Source organism: Cucumis sativus, chromosome 2 (genome assembly GCF_000004075.3).
Source record: "Cucumis sativus cultivar 9930 chromosome 2, Cucumber_9930_V3, whole genome shotgun sequence".
Lineage (NCBI taxonomy): Eukaryota > Viridiplantae > Streptophyta > Magnoliopsida > Cucurbitales > Cucurbitaceae > Cucumis > Cucumis sativus.
The window spans coordinates 3,352,227-3,370,745 of NC_026656.2; the positions used below are offsets into that span (position 1 = coordinate 3,352,227).

Consider the following 18,519-nt stretch of genomic DNA (forward strand, 5'->3'; position numbering starts at 1 on the left):
ATTTTATCTATGACATTATCGATAGACTGTATATATCTATCGTGATTGAGTGCATAAAAGTTTATCAATAACAATTGATGTCTATAATATGAATTTTTGTTATATTTTATAAATAAGATGGTTTGTTATATTTTTAAATTTTGTAAATACTATGGATTATGTGTTTTATATTTTTACATTTTATTATATTTTGTAAATTTTGGAACAGAACGAAGTATAGGAAAAGTTCGTAAGAAAAAAGTGTTTTGGAAGTCGATAGTTTGTCGTCTCGGTTGGGTTGATTTTTCAGTGGCGCCAATCGGGTAAATGCTCAACCTGCTCTCTCTCCTTTCTAATTCTTTCACTCCACTTTTTTTAGTATTTCACTTCTACAATCATGGTGCTTCAAGAATCTGAATCCATTACCCATTATTATTGATCGTTTAAGATTTCCCTCGGTGGGATTTCCTTTTCAACTTTTTTCCCCATTTCAATCCCTTGTTGAACTCATCATTGATCCTAGAATTTATGTATTCTCCCCCTTACAATCTTTATATAACCCCCAGTGTATTCATTGATCTTTTGAAATTTTCCCTTTTAGTTCACATGGTAATTCCAACCATTTGTTTCCCTTGGTGGGAATTCATGAGGAATCCCTTTTCCTAATGGGAAGTTTACCGATTGAGTATATTAAGGTTTTGAGTTTCAAATTTTACATGAAATGGGTTTAGAATTTTGTTAAAAAAGGTAGTTCATTTTATGTTAGATGAGTTAGGTTGGTTTTTTCTTTTTTTGCTTGGTCTTATGAGGATTTGACAATGGCAAATTTAAGTGGTGGGGGTTAGATTCAAAAGCATTGAGTTACTAAGAAACTGTGTAACATGGCAACATGTGACGTGTTATTGTAAAGAATAATGGTTGAACGATGAATTCTTAAATTTGGAGGACGAGTTTAATCGTTACTCTTATCATTTTATCTTCATTCTAAAGAAATTGTTGATTAGTTACTAAGATTTACATGTCTTTCATATGGGATTTGACTTGCAGTAGAGATTAGAGTGCTTTTTTGTGAGAAAGAGGATTGTACTGGATGGCTTTATCTGCAATAAAATCAGGGGCGTTGGTTTCACTGAAAGACTTGATGCATCCATCTTCTGAGTTCTTCAAGGATGGGGCTTCGCTTAGAGTTACTGGAAAGTAAAATTTATCTAAATGAAAAAACTTCTTATGCTTTCTACGACTTTTCATACGGGCCAAAAAATTTGGGCTTAAACTTGTTTGGTGAATTGATTCTCTTTGGTAGATTTTGCTTGAATTTGTTTTTCATAACTGTCTGTTTGAAATTTGGGCTGCCTTTATTTTCTTAGCATTGGATGTTCACTATTTTCTTAAAACTAAAAGCCACCAGTAAACTATTTCACTGCAGCCTATTAAGTAGTTTGTTGCAGATTTGTATGTAGTTTTTATCTAAATTTATGATTCACTTTGGGTGGCATAATTATATCCTTCACATTTGTTTTTTTAGTAGCAGTATTCAATGTAGAATTTTTTTGGATGTAGCAATCTTATCGTGATAGATTTCCTTGGCTATTGTGAGTGTTCATTGTCTTATATGCATCAAATAGAAACCAGATATTTAAAATCCGTAGCTAAGGCACGGACCTACCATTTAATTGAATCTTGAAAAACTTTGAAACATAATCTAATGGTGTCATCACATAATTCTCCTCTTACTTGATGTGACAGTCTTTATGTATGTGCAACTGTTCTCTTGATTTATTGCTATGACATAGATGACTGAAATACTTTTGAATCTATGAACTGTTTCCGTAACTCTTTTTGTGACAATGAAAATAATTAACATCTGTTCTTCAAGACAGATTAGTGGAGTATTCTGTAGAGACGGCCATTGCCATAATTGTGGATGGAAATGTTAACTTGAAGATCGACACACAGCATCTAATAGAGCTTAGCATTCGCATTGGTTCCATATATCAATTTATTGGTGAACTACTCGTCCAGTCAGATAATGAGGTGAAATACCATTTAATTAGGACCACCTTTTTCTTTGTCACACCGTTCACACACAAGAGCCTTAAATGATGCTTTATTTCCAGGCAATTTTGAAGGCACGTGTTGGCAGGAATGTTGATGGCATTGACCTCAACCTTTATCATCAGTCCTTGCAGTTGTTAAGACAATTTCAAGCTGATCACTTGAACAAGAGAACAAATTAGTTCACTTTTTGCCTTGGAATGAGTTTCTCATGTGTTTCACCGACAAAGGTAATCTAGGTAATTGTTATCTTTGAAATGTCAAAAGTATGAACCACTTTTTCCTTTTTCCTATTTTACTTTCTGTTACGAAAATCTCAGTAGGTAAACTACTTATTTCACTAATATCATGTGTTGAATGAATGTTTTGCTGAAGCTTTTTGCATGTATAGAATTGTCCCATAAAATAGTACTTAAAATAGGATGGTTTAAAAGGTGGGGGAAAAAAACCATAATGACATTTACTAAGACCGCAATCACGTTTCTTAATAAATGATCTCCAACAATAACATCAAATACCCGACATCTCTCTAAAACCAGATACAAGCATGTTTCTTAAGCATGATATACCATGTCAATTCAAATTAGACAAAGCTACCAAAAGAAATAATCACAAAACGAGCCACAGTGTACAAGCATGTTTCTTAAGCATGATATACCATGTCAATAAAGTGTGTTTCTTAACCACAATTTACAATACACAAGTATAAAATTGTGTCAAGTGTCGTCTAATACACGCTGCATGCTTTAAAACAAACACCACGAGCAAACAAAACTATCTTACTTCTGTCATTTATTATCAAATGACCCTATTCTTGTTATCAACACGGAGTGCATCAAAAGTCTTTTAAAAACTGGTAAGAGAGACCCAATTACCCTTCCTTTTCATGTCTAGAAATGTCACGCAGTCAAGAGTAGAGGGACATTATCTTTAGTATAAATGCTTTAATTTTTGGCTTATGAACAAGAATTCACATGTGACTAATCAAAGAAAAGGGGGAAAAAGGTATCAAAGAATCAAAGATACGCGTTGAACATTTTGAACATTGTTGATGAGTTGGCCAGTTGGTTGGTAGAAAAAGCCAACCCCACAGTGTGACTAATATGTATTATTAGAATGTGGTAGAGGGTAGGGTCCATCCATCTTTTCCAGTTTTGTGGAGTTCATTATGATACAATTTCACCCATATGCTTCTCTTTCATTAATATGTGTTTGGAGGCTCGTAATGGAATGAGATCAGAATGTAGTGTAATCCAAAATCCATGTTCCAATTGGGTATTTAGGACCTGATTTTGCAATACCAAGTTCATTCTTTTTTCACAGTTTTCAACCCAACCTTTTTTCCCACCATTTCCATGCTTCACAATCTCATTTTCATTCATTCCATCACCATCTTAGATTCTCAGTAATCTTGCTTAAAATCCTGCCTTCCAAACAGCAGCCATGATGATTCAAATTAGGACCCTTGAAATCACCTTGTATTTGACTAAACAATAATCAGTGTAGGAAGAACAGTTGAGGTCACTAGCTAGAAAAAGGAAGAACAGTTGAAGTGATTGAAAATGATTTATGTAGATGTAATGGGGAAGTTTTATGGTACACCATTCCATTATTATTTATATTTAGTCCCATCATTAGTTGGATTAGATTTTTTTAGCTCATACATTGGTGGTAGCCTCTATTTTAATTTGGTTGCTCTATGCAAATTATAAAGATTTGTTATCAACTTTTCTTATCAATCTAGTGAAGTTCTATCATTTTAGGTGATGGGTGACTAATAGATTTGTTATTTTATCATAATTTTGTTGCTTTTGACTAATAGCAAAGGAAGAGTATATATGTAGTGGGAGGTTTAAGTTTTAAGTAAAAGATAAGTATGATAATCAAACTCTTAATCTTACAAGTCACATAATGATAGTTATTACAAATGAAATGTATGATTTAACCTTATAGGGATCTCTATATTTCTTCTAATTGTGTGTTATATTTTTAAGTATGATTTCAATGTAGTCTCTAATTTTTAAAATGTTACCCCAAAGTTTCTAAAATTCACACGTTTTAGTTTTATTTTTTCATTAAATACTCACTTAATTGTAGTGTTATTACGTGAATTAATAGCCATTAAATGATTTAAAGTAAACATTGAGTGAAAGATAGCGGTTAAGAGTGAAAATCTTAAATTTTAAAGATCAAAATTAAAATAAAATTTAAATTTTAAAAGTAAAATTCAAACCTTTGAAAATTAGAGACTAAGTTGAAATTTAATTTCAAACTGGTAGACAGAAATTGTAACACCTTAAGTCTAGGATTTAAATTCGACAACGGACAATATCCCGACATTCCCCTATGACCTAGCAACATAATCGTTCTTGTTGCTCGTAAAAGTCTATTAGAGGGTTATCTCCACAAACAAACATGAGTTCTTTTAGCATGTTTTATTTACACTCACACGTGCATATCCTTGTAAATTTTCACACTTAACTTTGGAAATCTTATAATTGAGTCACTGAAAAAGAAAAGTGCACATTTTTTTGTATATGTAGTAATTTTCAGTTCTTTTAAGCATCTTTTGACCTTACTTTTATGTTCTCATAATCTCTCACATTCATCAATTCATTCATATCTTCCTCCAAAACTTAGAATGTAGAACGTTACCGAAAGTAAAACATTTTAAAATTTAGAATTAAAATAGAAACTACATTGTGCAATCTCTCTCAACTCTTACAATATAAAATTATATATATTAAAATAAAATTATCCTATATTCCACTATTGTGTTTTGCTTCCTTTTCAAGGCTTTATTATAATATGGGAATTTAAGATTGTGACTTTGACCAAATTTCTTTAGAGAACTTTGTAGATTTCATCAAATAGCTTTCACATATGTATATATATTTTCTTTCAAATGGAATTTTAGTTGGTGCCAAAAAGGCTATTGTTGAGATATTAGGGTTAGGCCAATAAGAAAACAAAACTAACCCACATGACCTCATACACCTTTGTTGACCAAAATTTTATAATTACTATGCAAGTTGTGTATTATCATTAGCTCTTTTGCTTTGTTCAATCCTTACAAATTAAAACTTTTCCAATTTTGTCAAATTTTGTGTGCAATAAACTTAAAATTCTTCTAAGTAATTATGAGCCAACAAATATGAAGTAATTTATAAGTTCACTCCTTCCCCTATCCCCACTTGTAGAAAATACTTAGACTTTTATTGTGTGGTGATCTTAGGTTTTACTTTTCCTTTTCTAGGAATATAAAGTCTTGATAATGATTTAAGAATTAGGTTTGTTAAACACTCTCATTATTGTCCTTTTCTAACCTTTTTTCCACTAATAAATGCTATAATATATATATATATGATTGAAGCAAGCTGTTAGGGAGGAAATTATGAATTTACCTAATATGAAGTTATCATGTTATATATATATATATATGAAGTTAAACTTAGGGTTTTCTTAATTCATTTACAAGTATGACTTTAGAGATATGACTCCTACTTAATTAAGTAGACTCAACTAGGATCGATTGACCTCAACCTCAACTTTAGAGCCATAAGTCGAGGAGGGTCTTTTGGGCATTTGGCTCACTTAATGAAAATTTTCTTAGCCTTGACCATGACCTCCAAAGTTGAAACAAATCTTTTGAACCAAGTGACCAATCTAATCAATTTGTTTGGTTGTGATAGGCGTTACGTTTTAAGTCGATGACTCAATTGCCTCACCCTCTCTTAAGCTTATTTCCTATCAATTGTGTGCCTAATTAGAATCTTATTTTACCTTCAAACTTTAACTTCCTTCTTAGTCTTTTTTTTACTTTCAAAATTACTTCTAACGTGATTTTCTTATATTTTTTCTTGTAAATGCTGTTGAAATCAAAGAAAAGCTTTGGTGGGGGAGAGGGAGAGGGAGAGGTTCAAAATGTTGTTAGTGAAATGTAGTTGAGGATTCACATCTTACCTTACCAAAGAAGAAAATTGTTGCAAAAAACTTTGAAGTAACAAACAAACACATACACATAATTCAATCATGGAAAATAATTTTAAAAAAGTTAAAAATAAATGTAGAGAAGTAGAACATAGAGTAGGTATGTTCTTGATATGAAATTTAGATTTAAAAAATATTTATATAAAAAAGTGAAAATGAAAAAAATGTAGAGTGAATTATTATTTTTTGTTGTCCCATATTCATATTACTTGAAGAATTTGAATTTATATGAAAACTTCTGGATGTCGGTATCTGCTCCCTTGCACCGCCCCACATGGGATTGTTTTCCTTCCCAATTCTACGTGCCCTCTTTTCATTTGCTTCCTTTTTACGCCTCCCCCTCCCCTCTGGGACCCCTTTCTTTATCAATATATCATTTTCATTTTTACTTTCTCCCAATCAAAATATTACCCATATTTATAAAAATACAACCAAATTTCATATGTATCCTTCCATAAATATTCACACACACATATATATATATAATGTATATTAAGATGTACCTAAATATTCTTTTCTATATACCCATGTGTTTAGGGTGGATTTTAATGTACTAAATCTTTCCAAACCGTGTTTTTTTGTCGATTCCTTATGCTAATTTGTCTAAAGTAGACAAAGAAGAAAAAATCTAAACTACACGAGTATAAAATTTTAGAATTTTGAATAAAATATAAGACATGGAACTGTGCGCCAATAATATGAAATGAAGATTGGAACTCGAAACCCATCATATATGTTTTACCCCTATGTTCAACATTATTTGGCATTCTTTAAAAAAAATAATCAAACAGATTTCAAATAATCTCTTAAAAAAGCTTCAAAGTTCAAACTTATATTCCTTGACTATAATCATAATGTAAGTTCCATAATTTTATTTTATATATAAAAAGAAGGTTAAAATTAAGAAAACCCTACAAAATTCTAGAAAACTTTCATATTTTATCAGTGATAGCTATATAAATAATATATATATATATATATAGTATGAGTATAAATACTAATATTAATAATAATTCACCTTTTCAAGTAAAACATATTACTATTATTATTATTTTAATAATAAATAAAAGGACTTAAACTGCTAATATGGCCATCCTATTTTAAAACTTATTCTAAATATTTGGTTAATTTGTCTATTTTAAAGAAATGCCATTTTAATACAATAATCCTAATTCAAGAATAATAAATTGATTGTATTTTGTGTTTATTTTGTAATTGATGTGACAATTAAAAGAAGAAGAAAAGGAAAATGGTGAGCAACATCCACATGTGTATCTCTTTTCACTTTGTGGATGAAATTTGACGTTTGATTTTCTTTGTTTTTTAATCCTCTTTTCAGTCAATTTTTTCAATTATATTCTAAAGTTGACCATCCCTTTTCCGACACGTGTACCATTATACACCCAAACATATAACCCCAACCTTTTTTCCTTTCCTCTCTTAATCAATATATATATATATATATATACATCCTTATAGATTTGGATAATAAGTTAACCTCGTCTTTTTAACTCATTCATTCTCGAGTAGTTCGTAAAAATAATAAGAAATTATATAAACTATTAAAATTGTTACTGTTATTCAAAGTCATTGATTGTTGTGGTTGGGTACAACTTAACTTACCATTATATCTCTAAAATTTTAATTTAATAGTTGCCTTCTAGATGGATGATGTGACCGTTTTTTCTATAATTACACAAATTGTGTTATTGAATTAGAGTTTATTATAATTACATGGTTAAACTTTAATTTTAATCAATTAATTGTATATTTTAATTATAAAACTTAAAAAAGTTCAACGATGTATTTAGAATGGTTAACCTAATAAATGAGCATAAGACTTCTTAATAAAACTAAACAGGTTTCTTGTTCTTGCAAAGTTGATTGTGATAAAAGTAATGAGAAAAATAAAAGAGATACCAATACTTTTTTCAATCAAGATATTGACAGTAAGAAAAAATGTGTGAAGAATGATTAGTGTAATTAAAATATTATGGGTTACTCAATTATATATGTGTAATTGTGTATATATATATACAATATTTACTAATTAACATTAGACTTAGAGTAAGCATGTTTGGTAGTTTTCTCGAATAATTCTATTTTTGAGCACGTGGGATCAAAATATAAAAATATATTACATAAGAGTGTATTAGAATTTCAACTTTGATTATCAAAATGTTTAAATACCAATTAACAATAATTATATTAAAAAAACGATGCTGACAACTATATTTTTTTCCTGCCGCGAGTTTCTCTCTCGACGAGCTTCTTCGGATTAAACTTCTAACGCCCATTGCATCGTTGAGAGTTAAAATTTTGACCCACTTTTAGGCATTTTTTTATGACCTTGCACGTCAAGATATGTGTATTTTTTTTTTTGTAGTGACTTCTTGACCTAAAAATATTGTTGAGGTGTTGTAGATTGTAGTGGCGTTTGTTCTTCTTCTTTCTATGTCTTGGTTTGTTCTGTCGTGCTCTTGCTCTTCTTAATGAACTTATTTATTGTTTTGGTTTTAAATTTTGGGTGTCTCCCTTTGAGCACCTTACTACCCTATCGTGTGTTTTTGCTTTCCACCTCTCAACAGAAAGAAAATGAAAACCACCTTAAGGAAGTGAGAATAGAGATGGTGATCAAATGGGGAAAATGGAGTGATTGTGGACACCGTATTCGTTGATGGCGACCCCCACTTTCCTTTTGGAGGCAATAATTATGAACATCAACTCCAATGGGATATCCCCACCCTCGACCTTACAATCCCCTCTTTCTTTCCTTCCAACTAAATTTGTTAATACTCTCTCTCTCTATATATATATATGATAATATATTCATCCTATGATATATACAAATGTGTTAGCAATGATCAATACGGCTATATCTAGCTTTACAACTAATTTTGTATATCGAATATTTATGACACGATGCAAAAGAAACTTTTACTCATAGAAGAAAAACATGGTCTCACTTTCTTTGGAATTCTTTCTTTCTAGAGTTTAGTATCGAGCTTGAGATATATATTCAAGAAGACGATTTAGAAGTTCATTTTTTATCCGACTTTTAAAGAGAATGGTAGATATTTATATCAAGCATGTTTCTACATGCATAACAAAGTTTTCAAATTTCAGTTTATTTTTTAAAAAGTATGGTAGAAAATGTAACATATCAGACAAAAAAAAATTAGAGACTTAGAATTGGAAATTTTGATTTTTCCTTTATGATTTTTAAATCAAATTCAACATTTTTGACTAATTAATAATGGAAAGATTAAAAAGAATATCACTTTATTTGTTATTCACAATTATGGCTAATCATCTTTAATGATTTAAGAAATGAATTAAAATAAATTATCCAAATATAAACCTTTGGAATTGTTTTTTAATTGAAGGAATCCGATCCTTTTAAAGTGGTTTTAATTTAATTTTAATAATATCTTTTTTGATCTCCACTTTCCATGCCCTAATATTATAAAATATATTAGAAAACTTTAATATATATATATATATATATATATATATATATATATCAAAAAATAGAGCTTTGGAAATATTTTGAAGTTATCTCAAAAAAGAAAAGATCAAGAAAAGCAATCAAAATTGGGTTTTCTCTCCTTCAAAAATTAACAAAAATTATTATTCGAATATTATTTTCAACCACATATCAAATTTGATATTTTCTTTTCCAATTATTATAATAATAATAATTCATTTTATTTTTGGAAAAGTTGTTCAATTCCCTTCTTATAAACACCCCATTAATCAATATGGTAAAAATAATTATAGATAAGAATAATAATAATGAAAGAACTTTAAATGTTAATTAAAATTTAGTTAGGTTGAAGATATAGTTTAGTCAATATATAATTATATATATGATTTGATAGTTATTTGATTTGATGTGATCACATTTTCAAAAGATCATATAATAAAAATCTCTTCTTTTTAGAGGATAGGACTAGAGAGTTTCTCAAGGAAAAAACACCACGTATGTCTATACAAAAACATATTTAGAATAACTATATTTGATTCTTATCTTTTTTAAATATAATTTTGAGAAAATAGATTATTTTAAAACTTCATACAATAAATTTGTGTCCTTATTTTAAATCTAAAAAATAGATTTTAAAAAGAAATTTTGTTTATTTATATGAAAAAAACAAAATATTTTTTAAATAAAACTTAAGATAACTCTAGAAAAATTGAATGGATTTTGGTGTTTTTTAAATAATTTCAATTTTTTACTATTTTTAAAAAACGACTCAAAAATGTTGAAAATATTTTTTGATTCGTTTTGATATGTTTGAAAGTGACACCATTTTAACATATTTTTAAAAACACGAAAACTATAAAAATTGTATTTTCAAAATTCATGGACTAAACACGTCTATTTCAAATGAACTCAAAAACTAAAAAGATATATTTTAAAAACAAAGAACCAAAGAATGATCTTATCCTTCAACACTGAAGAGGCTAAAAATGTATTAGGTATAGTTTCACGCATCGATCAATTTTTTTAACGATGGATGAAGCTTTTTCGAAGTATCTTTTCTAGTTTGCAACTTCTACCTAAATCATTACTGTGATCTATTATTTAGGTTGTCTTATCATAATTTGAATCGTTAATATTTTCTTTCTTTCTCTTTTTGTAAAAACACACATTTTGCTTGCCTTTCCTTTTGTAAAGCATATATATATATATGTATGTGTTATTGGACCTTGATAGTTCTTTATCTTATTTTCCACCAACAAACATAATCAAAATGATTATAAGTTGGAAATTAAAAAGAGAAAAAGTGTCCAATTTTGTCTAATCAATTACTTTGTCAATCACCTATTGGCCCATGCAAACATTTTTGTTTTTTTGTTATCAATAATATAGTACTTAATATATGAATATAATCATTTTTATCTTTTACTTTATATTTTGTTTGGCCCTTTAAGATTTATGTAAAGTAGGATACTAAATTCAAACACTTATTAAAAGTTGATTATTTAAAATGAATATTGTCTATATATTAGCAATCTTTTCTAATATGAAATTTGTTGTTATTGCTATTATTGTAATTTAAAATTTAAGGTTATATCTCATATTTAAATATTGATTGGCCTTTGAATTAAAATAAAATGAAACTCAAACTAAAAGGACTAAAATAATATTCTAATTATTAAATGGGGTCAAGATCCAACTCTCAATCATTCACATTATTATATACCTACAAGTTATAAGTTATGAGAAGTTATATATCCCAAAGTTATTATTATAAATAGTTAACTCAATATATTTATATATATATGAAAATTTGTTTTCTACTTCTGTGTTTATCTTTTTTAAGTATATAAATAATAATTATTGTTGTTGTTATTAGTTATTTCCCAATAAATCTATTGTGATGATATCAACATACATATAATGATATTTTAAGTAAAATTATATTAAACTCATTGACATGTATACAAATATTTTTTCTTCCTAATTTTCATTCACGACTGCTACATATATATACAATTCACTAATCATTATTTTTAAACATCTAAATTACACTTATTATATAAATGAGAATTATTAATTATTTAGTTTATTTTAAAACGTCCTTATATATATATACCACATTCCAATAAAAAATTGGTATAAAAAGATTATGATTAGTATTGAATATATTGGGAAGAGGAAGATTTGTTAATTAAAAAGTCAAAGAAATATGTTGCATGGTTTAATTTGGTGCAACAAACAATATACAGCTTGGCATATTATCATTGCTTTGTCTTTGTTATCATACTAACAAACCAAAATTAAATCATTTATATTCTCTTTCTTACAATTATTTTATTCTCTTAATCCTTCAAAGAAAACAATAATTATTTGCTTAATCAAAGTTATGAACTAAAATTCAAAGCATATATTAAATTCACTTTTAACCAGGGAAGATCTGGACGGTGCCGTTTTATTAATACCTGGTTAATAACCTGCCACGTGTAAAGTTGGTTTATTGGAAAAACCATTTTTGTTCTTCATTTATTTAAATTATCATATACTTTCATGCTTCAAGGTTTTACTAAATTACGAAATTTATCTTAAAAAAAAAGCCTCAAATTCCAAACTAATTACTCAATTTAAGCTAATTATAATTATTTTGATATATATAAAAAAGTTTTAAATTAAAGAAATTATCTATCAAATTTGATCATCCAACTATACAACTTTTTACATTACCTATACAATATAATATACTTTTGAAGTGTTTACTCTTTTTAAAATTAGAATATTTGACGAAATAAAATTTCTTCTAATTTTTAAATATTAATTTTCTTTTATCTATCCAAATCGCATCACCAAAAAAAATATTTTCTATAATCTTAATTTAATAATTTTTTAAAAATGTTGTAATATGATGTATTTTTAAATGTTGACTTAGACCTACATTTATAAATGAGAATAGTGACTAAGTTATGAAAAAAATATGAAACATTATCTTTATGATAGCAATACTATTTATCAACGATAGAATATCAAAATTTGTTATATTTTGTATGTAATTCATCAATAATTTTTACGATTGATTAATCTTCATTACAACTTTTTTACGTTCTATTTCTATTTCATATATCCTAAAATTTCTATTCATGATATGAATAATAAAATTTACTAAAAATCATATCCAAATTACCTTATACTACTTCTTTATTTAAAAAATGTAAATTTTAACTCATCTTTCTTACTAATTTCTTCTCTTTATCTTTTAATCTTATGTACAAATATTATATATTATGGTGTCACAAATTAATATAACTTATTATAGGAAACAAAATTGTTATTATTAATTAAGTAAACTTTACTTAATTAGTCTCACAAATTACATACTTCATTTTATTAAATATATACAAGTTTATATTCTATTGATCCATCAACCAATACGTTATTAAATAATAGTTTAAAATATTTTCCTGGTTTTTTTAATTATATGAAACATAATACAACTTCTTAAAAACATATAAAAATAGTTTGACACATCCAAAGTTATAGTTAAAAATTGTTGCCCAAAGTTGACCCAACCCTAATGATCAATTGAGACACTACACATTCGAACACATTATTTAATTTTAATAACATATATTCTCATAACTAATTATTCATGCTTTTTTTTTTATTTAAAATCTTCTTATTCTCTTAATGGTTTATTTAAGTGGCATTTCATGTTCTAAAATTAAATACGTTTGTTAGTTTACGTTTAATTTGTTGGTTCTTTTAATAAACATTTTAATTCTTATCCAAAATTTAGGGGAAAAAATATTTTTTTAATTTTTTTAAATACTACTAAACTTGTTAGATAAAAAAAAACCTAACATTCAAAGAAAAAAAAAAGGAAAACTTGTAAAAATAACCAAAAGTATTATGATAATAGAACCTACGTCATTACATTTTATAAATTGCAAAAATAGTAAATTTAAATGTGGATAATTACACTTGTAGCTGTGATAGTCCTTTGATATCACTAATTACTTATCATATTCGCAATATGAAAAAAAATAATTATTATTCTATGAAGTTTGTGACTCTTCTACTTTGGAAGATGTTGGGTATGACTTTCGGTTACTTTTTAGTAGGGATGAGCTTTAGTTGGTTGGAGTCGATTTTTGGTTTAAATGTCACAAACTTGTTATGGTCGATTTAGTAAGTGTTCAAACAAACTCCGACCAGGACCAAAAAAAGTGAAATGATAAAAGTGGTATTAGATTTGGAATTTTTTCTAAACGAACACTCACCAATTTTCTCACTATCTTCACTATTTTCGATCGATTGAGTCGACTCAATTTCTAGTCTATTATATGCACATCTACATTTTTTAATAGAGTTTTGGATATCTAAATTTAACTACTAGAAGTTTCAATCAATGTAAAATATACTTTCTATTTTAATCTTATTCCATTTTTCACCCAAACAAAAATTTAATCTATTTAAGAAACATTATACCAAAAAAAATTATTATAATTGTCTAACTAATTTTGATAAAAGAAAAAAAAAAACTTACAAAATTGAATAAAGTGAAATAACCTGTTGTAGTATTTTAACTTTATTTACACTTGAAATCTTAAAAAGACCAAATTGAGAATTGACTAGAAACACCTATACAAGATAATAATATCAATAGTTATTATTATAATTTATTTTATGAAATTTTTATTAGAATATAATAGAAAAGTTAAAATTTAAATATATGATTTTAATTTCTTTATACAAAGTGACTAAGGAATAAATAAAGAGCACATTTTACATTACATATAATCACACCACTCGATTACAGTTTTTCGTACGTCCACTTTCGTTTTTTCTTCCATTTTCTTCCTCATAAAATCCACACCCAATTATCATATCAAAACACTCCATCGATCTCGGATTCCTTCTTCTTTCTTATGGATTCTGATCAATTCCTCTCCTTCTTCACTCCCACTTCCCACCCACTTTGCCGGAATCCCCACCGCCGCTCTCTTTTCCGCTCATTTCTTTGGATTCCGGCTCTCTAACTTCCCTCTCTGAGAAATCCAAGGTTGCTTTTCTGGGATTTTCTTTTTTTACTTTTGTTTTTGTTTTTGAGTTTTTAATGGCTTTGATTTTTCTGTGTGTGTGTGTATGAATCTGTTGATAGAATCAAAGATATGAAATCTGGGTTTTGATTTTTTTTATTTTCGTTTTTGTCTTCTCCTCAAATTTTCCTTCCCCTGTTCTGTTGTTTTGGTGGGTGAAATTTTTTTGAAGTGATTTTCTTTTGTGGGTTTTTTTTTTTTGTTGGAGTGGGGGGAGGGGGATTGTTCTGAGGGTTTCTGCAATTTGGAGTTCTGATTGAAGAGTTTTTCCTTTTTTAGTGTTGGTAAAGTATGAAAGGTTAAAACTTTGTTCTACGAATCAGAGCATGTGTTTTTTTTGTTTGGGAGCTTAGAAATTTTTCGAAAGAGTAATAATGGGAAAATTTTCTCATAGGTGAAAAAGCTTTTGAAAAGTTATATCAATTAACAACAGAAAAAGAATTTCTCACAGTGAGAGAGAATGAATAGCTTTTTCTGTTTGGGAGCTGAGAAAAGTTTTTTAAAAAATAACAACAGAAAAAGAATTTCTCACAGTGAAAGAGAGAATGAATTAGCTTAGCTTTTCTGTTTGGGAGCTGAGAAAAATTCCAAAGACAAACAACAGGAAAAATTTCCACAGTGAAAGACAGAATAGTTTCTCTTCTTGGAGGATGAGAAAAGTTAAAAAAATATATAAACAACAGGAAACTTTCTCACAGTGGAAGAAAGAAAGAATAGGCTTTCTTCTTAACTGAGATGATATGTTGTGTACAACAAAGTTTCCCTCCTTGAATATTAAACAAGTGGGTAGATTTTTTTATTGATCCTTAGGCAAGTTGAGGATAGAAAATTTGTTTAACTTTCCAGCATCCTTGTCCTTTTTGTCTTGCATTTCTTCCTTTTTCTTAGCAGACCTACTCTGTATTTTTTACTATATTCTTTCAGGTTTCAGCTGTTTATTGAGAATTCATGTTTAAAGGCTTTGCATATACATTATGATAATGTCTTTACAAATTCACTGTGACATGTCATTTCCTGTTATAAAAAGTATAAGATTCTTAACTTTCTGAGTCGGATCCTGTCTTTTACTCAATAAGACCATTCCTTTTGACTCTCATGTCTCAGAAACAACTGTTGTAAGTTTTTGAGGCTGTTTTTGCCCAACAGCTTTCATTTTAATCTTTTTCTAATCTACAGTTTCTTAGTGCACATGCACATGGAATTGGATTTAAACTGAATTTAAGCAATTTGATGTTCAGAAATTGATTCTTTAAAAGGAAGAACCAAAGTTTGGGATCAGTGGGGTTGTGAAAATTGGAATTGTTGAACTGATGGGGCATTTCTCCACCATGTTCAATGGGCTCGCTAGGTCATTTTCGTTCAAGAAAGGTAGAAATTCCGGAAGTCTCGATGATGGGGGAGGGCGAGAATCTGCAAAAGCCATGTTAAAGGATGCCAAAAGGAAAGACTCTATATTATGCACCTCCGGTGTTCTCAATTCAGAAGGTTCGGATACTTTTGCTTCGGTGTTTTCGAAGAAAGGCGAAAAAGGAGTAAACCAAGACTGCTGCATTGTATGGGAGGTAAGAGAATCAATTGAATAAAGTAAAGCTTGTGAGGGTTTCCTTGTGCTAATATAAAAACTGCTTGTTTATTCTGTTTAGGAATTTGGTTGCCAAGAAGACATGATATTCTGTGGGATTTTCGATGGGCACGGACCATGGGGTCATTTTGTTGCAAAGACGGTAAGAGAATCATTGCCACCTTCTTTGCTGTGCCATTGGCAGCAAGGACTTGCTCAAGCTTTTCTTGACCCAGAATTGGATTCAGAAAAGAAGCATCAACGATATGATATATGGAAGCATTCTTATTTAAGGACTTGTGCTGCCATCGATCGCGAACTCGAGCAGCACCGTAAAATCGATACATTTTACAGTGGAACAACTGCCCTGTCCATTGTTAAACAGGTAAAATGGTTTTTTCTTTTTTAGTTGCTGATTATTGATCCAATTTGGTTTTATGTTTCCTTGAGTAGGAAAAGTATCATAATCATCTGTTGAAATTCTACCAACTCTGCATCTCTAATGCTATTCCAATATGTAGTCCAAGGATCTAGAAGACGAATGTTGGAAGATTAATTGGTTTATGCTTCACTTGGCTGAGTTGAATTTTAAAATACAATTATCCTTTACTTCTTCTTCCAAACCTGCATCCGTGACATGTTTAATTATGAAATCAAATTCCAAATTCATGTTTTAGTTGACTGGATTCATATACTTTTGGCTTTTGATCTTCTTGGCAAGTAAGGACATTGATGCTTTGTTGTTCTGAGAAAACCAATCATTGTTATTCTTTTACAGGGCGAACTAGTCGTTTTGGCCAACGTAGGTGACTCCCGAGCAGTTTTAGCTACTACTTCAGATGATGGAAGTGTAGTAGCCGTTCAGCTCACAGTTGATTTCAAACCAAACCTACCTCGTGAGTCTCTCTCTTCTCTCTATCTGGAAAATAAATGAAGTAGTTCAACTTTGTTTACTTATTATTGATCTTTAACCGTCTCCAGAGGAGACCGAACGGATAATTCAATGCAATGGGAGGGTGTTTTGTTTAAGTGACGAGCCAGGAGTTCACAGAGTCTGGCTTCCAAACGAAGAATCACCGGGATTGGCGATGTCGAGAGCCTTTGGTGATTATTGTATTAAAGATTTTGGACTCATTTCTGTACCAGAAGTGACACATAGAAGTATAACCAGCAGAGACCAATTCATTATATTGGCTACTGATGGGGTAAGTAAGAAGAACCATTTGTTTTGCAGCCTGAAAATTCGAAAAACTATAGAGAATTACATGATCAATGTAACTTTATTTTCTTTAGGTATGGGATGTTGTCACCAACCAAGAAGCAGTGGAAATCGTATCATCAACACCGGACAGAGCAAAAGCATCAAAACGTCTGGTTGAGTGTGCGGTTCGGGCATGGAAGCGGAAGAGACGGGGCATTGCAATGGATGATATATCAGCTATTTGCCTCTTCTTCCACTCCTCATCAGAGCAAGAACATCACCTTGTATCCCCACTATAGGAGAAAAGAACCAATAAGCTAAACATATTGTTGCTCTCCTTGTTCCAATTGTAATATCATCATTTTTAATAGTTCATTAGAAAATGTCCAACTTTCTTCTTCTTGTTCACATATTAGCATTTCAATAGTTTCTTTGTGAGAATTTAAGGCTTGCTTGGAAGCCAAAATAGATTAAAATTTTAACGTAGAAAATTTTTCCACTCAAGATTAAAATTAAAATTTAATCCAAAAATAGTTCTTATAATTCCATAAAATTGTCATAATAGTTCTTACAAGATTAATCAACTTCCAAGTAATCAAGTAATTAATGTTTGGTCATATTTTAAGTCTTATTTTTTTAGAAACTCTACCCACTCAATTCACTAGTAAACAAAAAACGTATTAATTATCACATAATAAAATTTTCCATGATTTCAATGGTGAAAAAATGCATTGTTCATTTTCTTTCTTCTCTTTGTTTTTTTCCCAAATTGGCCCTACAAGTTTTATATATCCATGTGGAATTTTAACACTTGGAAGAGGAATTAAATTAAAGCAACTTGCTTTATGGCAAGTGGGAAAGAACTTAGGTTGATAGATAGCACACTAAAGTAGAACATTAAATTATATTTAGTGAATGAGATTATTTTGATTTTTTAATTTTTGATTTTTAAAATTTAGTACAAGATTCTCAAATGCACACAACAAGATGACATAGGCATGGAATGACAAAGAAAAGAAATTAATAATAAAAATGCTACTTGATAGTGAATTTTGCAAGATTAGTGGCACTTAATCATTTTAAATAATTCCCAATGTCACAAGCTTCAAATTGGTCATTAAATCATATGATGGGTCTTCATATTTGAATTTTGTTT

The 18,519-nt window shown here is 29.0% G+C and overlaps 2 protein-coding genes across 6 annotated transcripts; both read left to right on the top strand.

Annotated features, from left to right (window-relative positions):
* The first annotated feature begins 181 nt into the window (after positions 1 to 181).
* Positions 182 to 2,422, top strand: LOC101208970 (CST complex subunit TEN1). Of its 4 annotated transcripts, none has more exons than XM_004144722.3 (4): positions 182 to 302; positions 1,027 to 1,176; positions 1,860 to 2,013; positions 2,097 to 2,422. In XM_004144722.3, exons 2-4 carry the CDS (start codon positions 1,070 to 1,072, stop codon positions 2,214 to 2,216), a joined length of 381 nt encoding a protein of 126 aa, XP_004144770.1. In that variant the 5' UTR covers positions 182 to 302; positions 1,027 to 1,069; the 3' UTR covers positions 2,217 to 2,422. The 4 variants fall into 4 exon arrangements, with proteins under 4 accessions (XP_004144770.1, XP_031736409.1, XP_004144771.1 ...); XM_031880549.1 differs by having other exon boundaries at positions 204 to 302; positions 1,030 to 1,176; XM_004144723.3 differs by having other exon boundaries at positions 301 to 437.
* Positions 2,423 to 14,286: 11,864 nt separating this feature from the next.
* On the top strand, positions 14,287 to 17,773 carry LOC101208725 (probable protein phosphatase 2C 34). 2 transcript variants are annotated; one of them, XM_004144721.3, is made up of 6 exons: positions 14,287 to 14,564; positions 15,840 to 16,163; positions 16,245 to 16,547; positions 16,941 to 17,058; positions 17,144 to 17,367; positions 17,456 to 17,773. In XM_004144721.3, the coding sequence occupies exons 2-6, from the start codon at positions 15,912 to 15,914 to the stop codon at positions 17,660 to 17,662; spliced, it is 1,104 nt and encodes a 367-aa protein (XP_004144769.1). In that variant the 5' UTR covers positions 14,287 to 14,564; positions 15,840 to 15,911; the 3' UTR covers positions 17,663 to 17,773. The 2 variants fall into 2 exon arrangements, with proteins under 2 accessions (XP_004144769.1, XP_031737162.1); XM_031881302.1 differs by having other exon boundaries at positions 14,306 to 14,564; positions 15,778 to 16,163.
* Positions 17,774 to 18,519: the final 746 nt, after the last annotated feature.

Excerpts from the sequence above, each read along its gene's own strand:
- LOC101208970 (XM_004144722.3), top strand. The coding sequence starts at position 1,070 with ATGGCTTTATCTGCAATAAAATCAGGGGCGTTGGTTTCACTGAAAGAC. Across the intron at positions 1,177-1,859 it reads TCGCTTAGAGTTACTGGAAA|ATTAGTGGAGTATTCTGTAG; the intron begins GTAAAATTTATC and ends TCTTCAAGACAG. Across the intron at positions 2,014-2,096 it reads TCGTCCAGTCAGATAATGAG|GCAATTTTGAAGGCACGTGT; the intron begins GTGAAATACCAT and ends CTTTATTTCCAG.
- LOC101208725 (XM_004144721.3), top strand. The coding sequence starts at position 15,912 with ATGGGGCATTTCTCCACCATGTTCAATGGGCTCGCTAGGTCATTTTCG. Across the intron at positions 16,164-16,244 it reads ACTGCTGCATTGTATGGGAG|GAATTTGGTTGCCAAGAAGA; the intron begins GTAAGAGAATCA and ends TATTCTGTTTAG. Across the intron at positions 16,548-16,940 it reads CCCTGTCCATTGTTAAACAG|GGCGAACTAGTCGTTTTGGC; the intron begins GTAAAATGGTTT and ends ATTCTTTTACAG.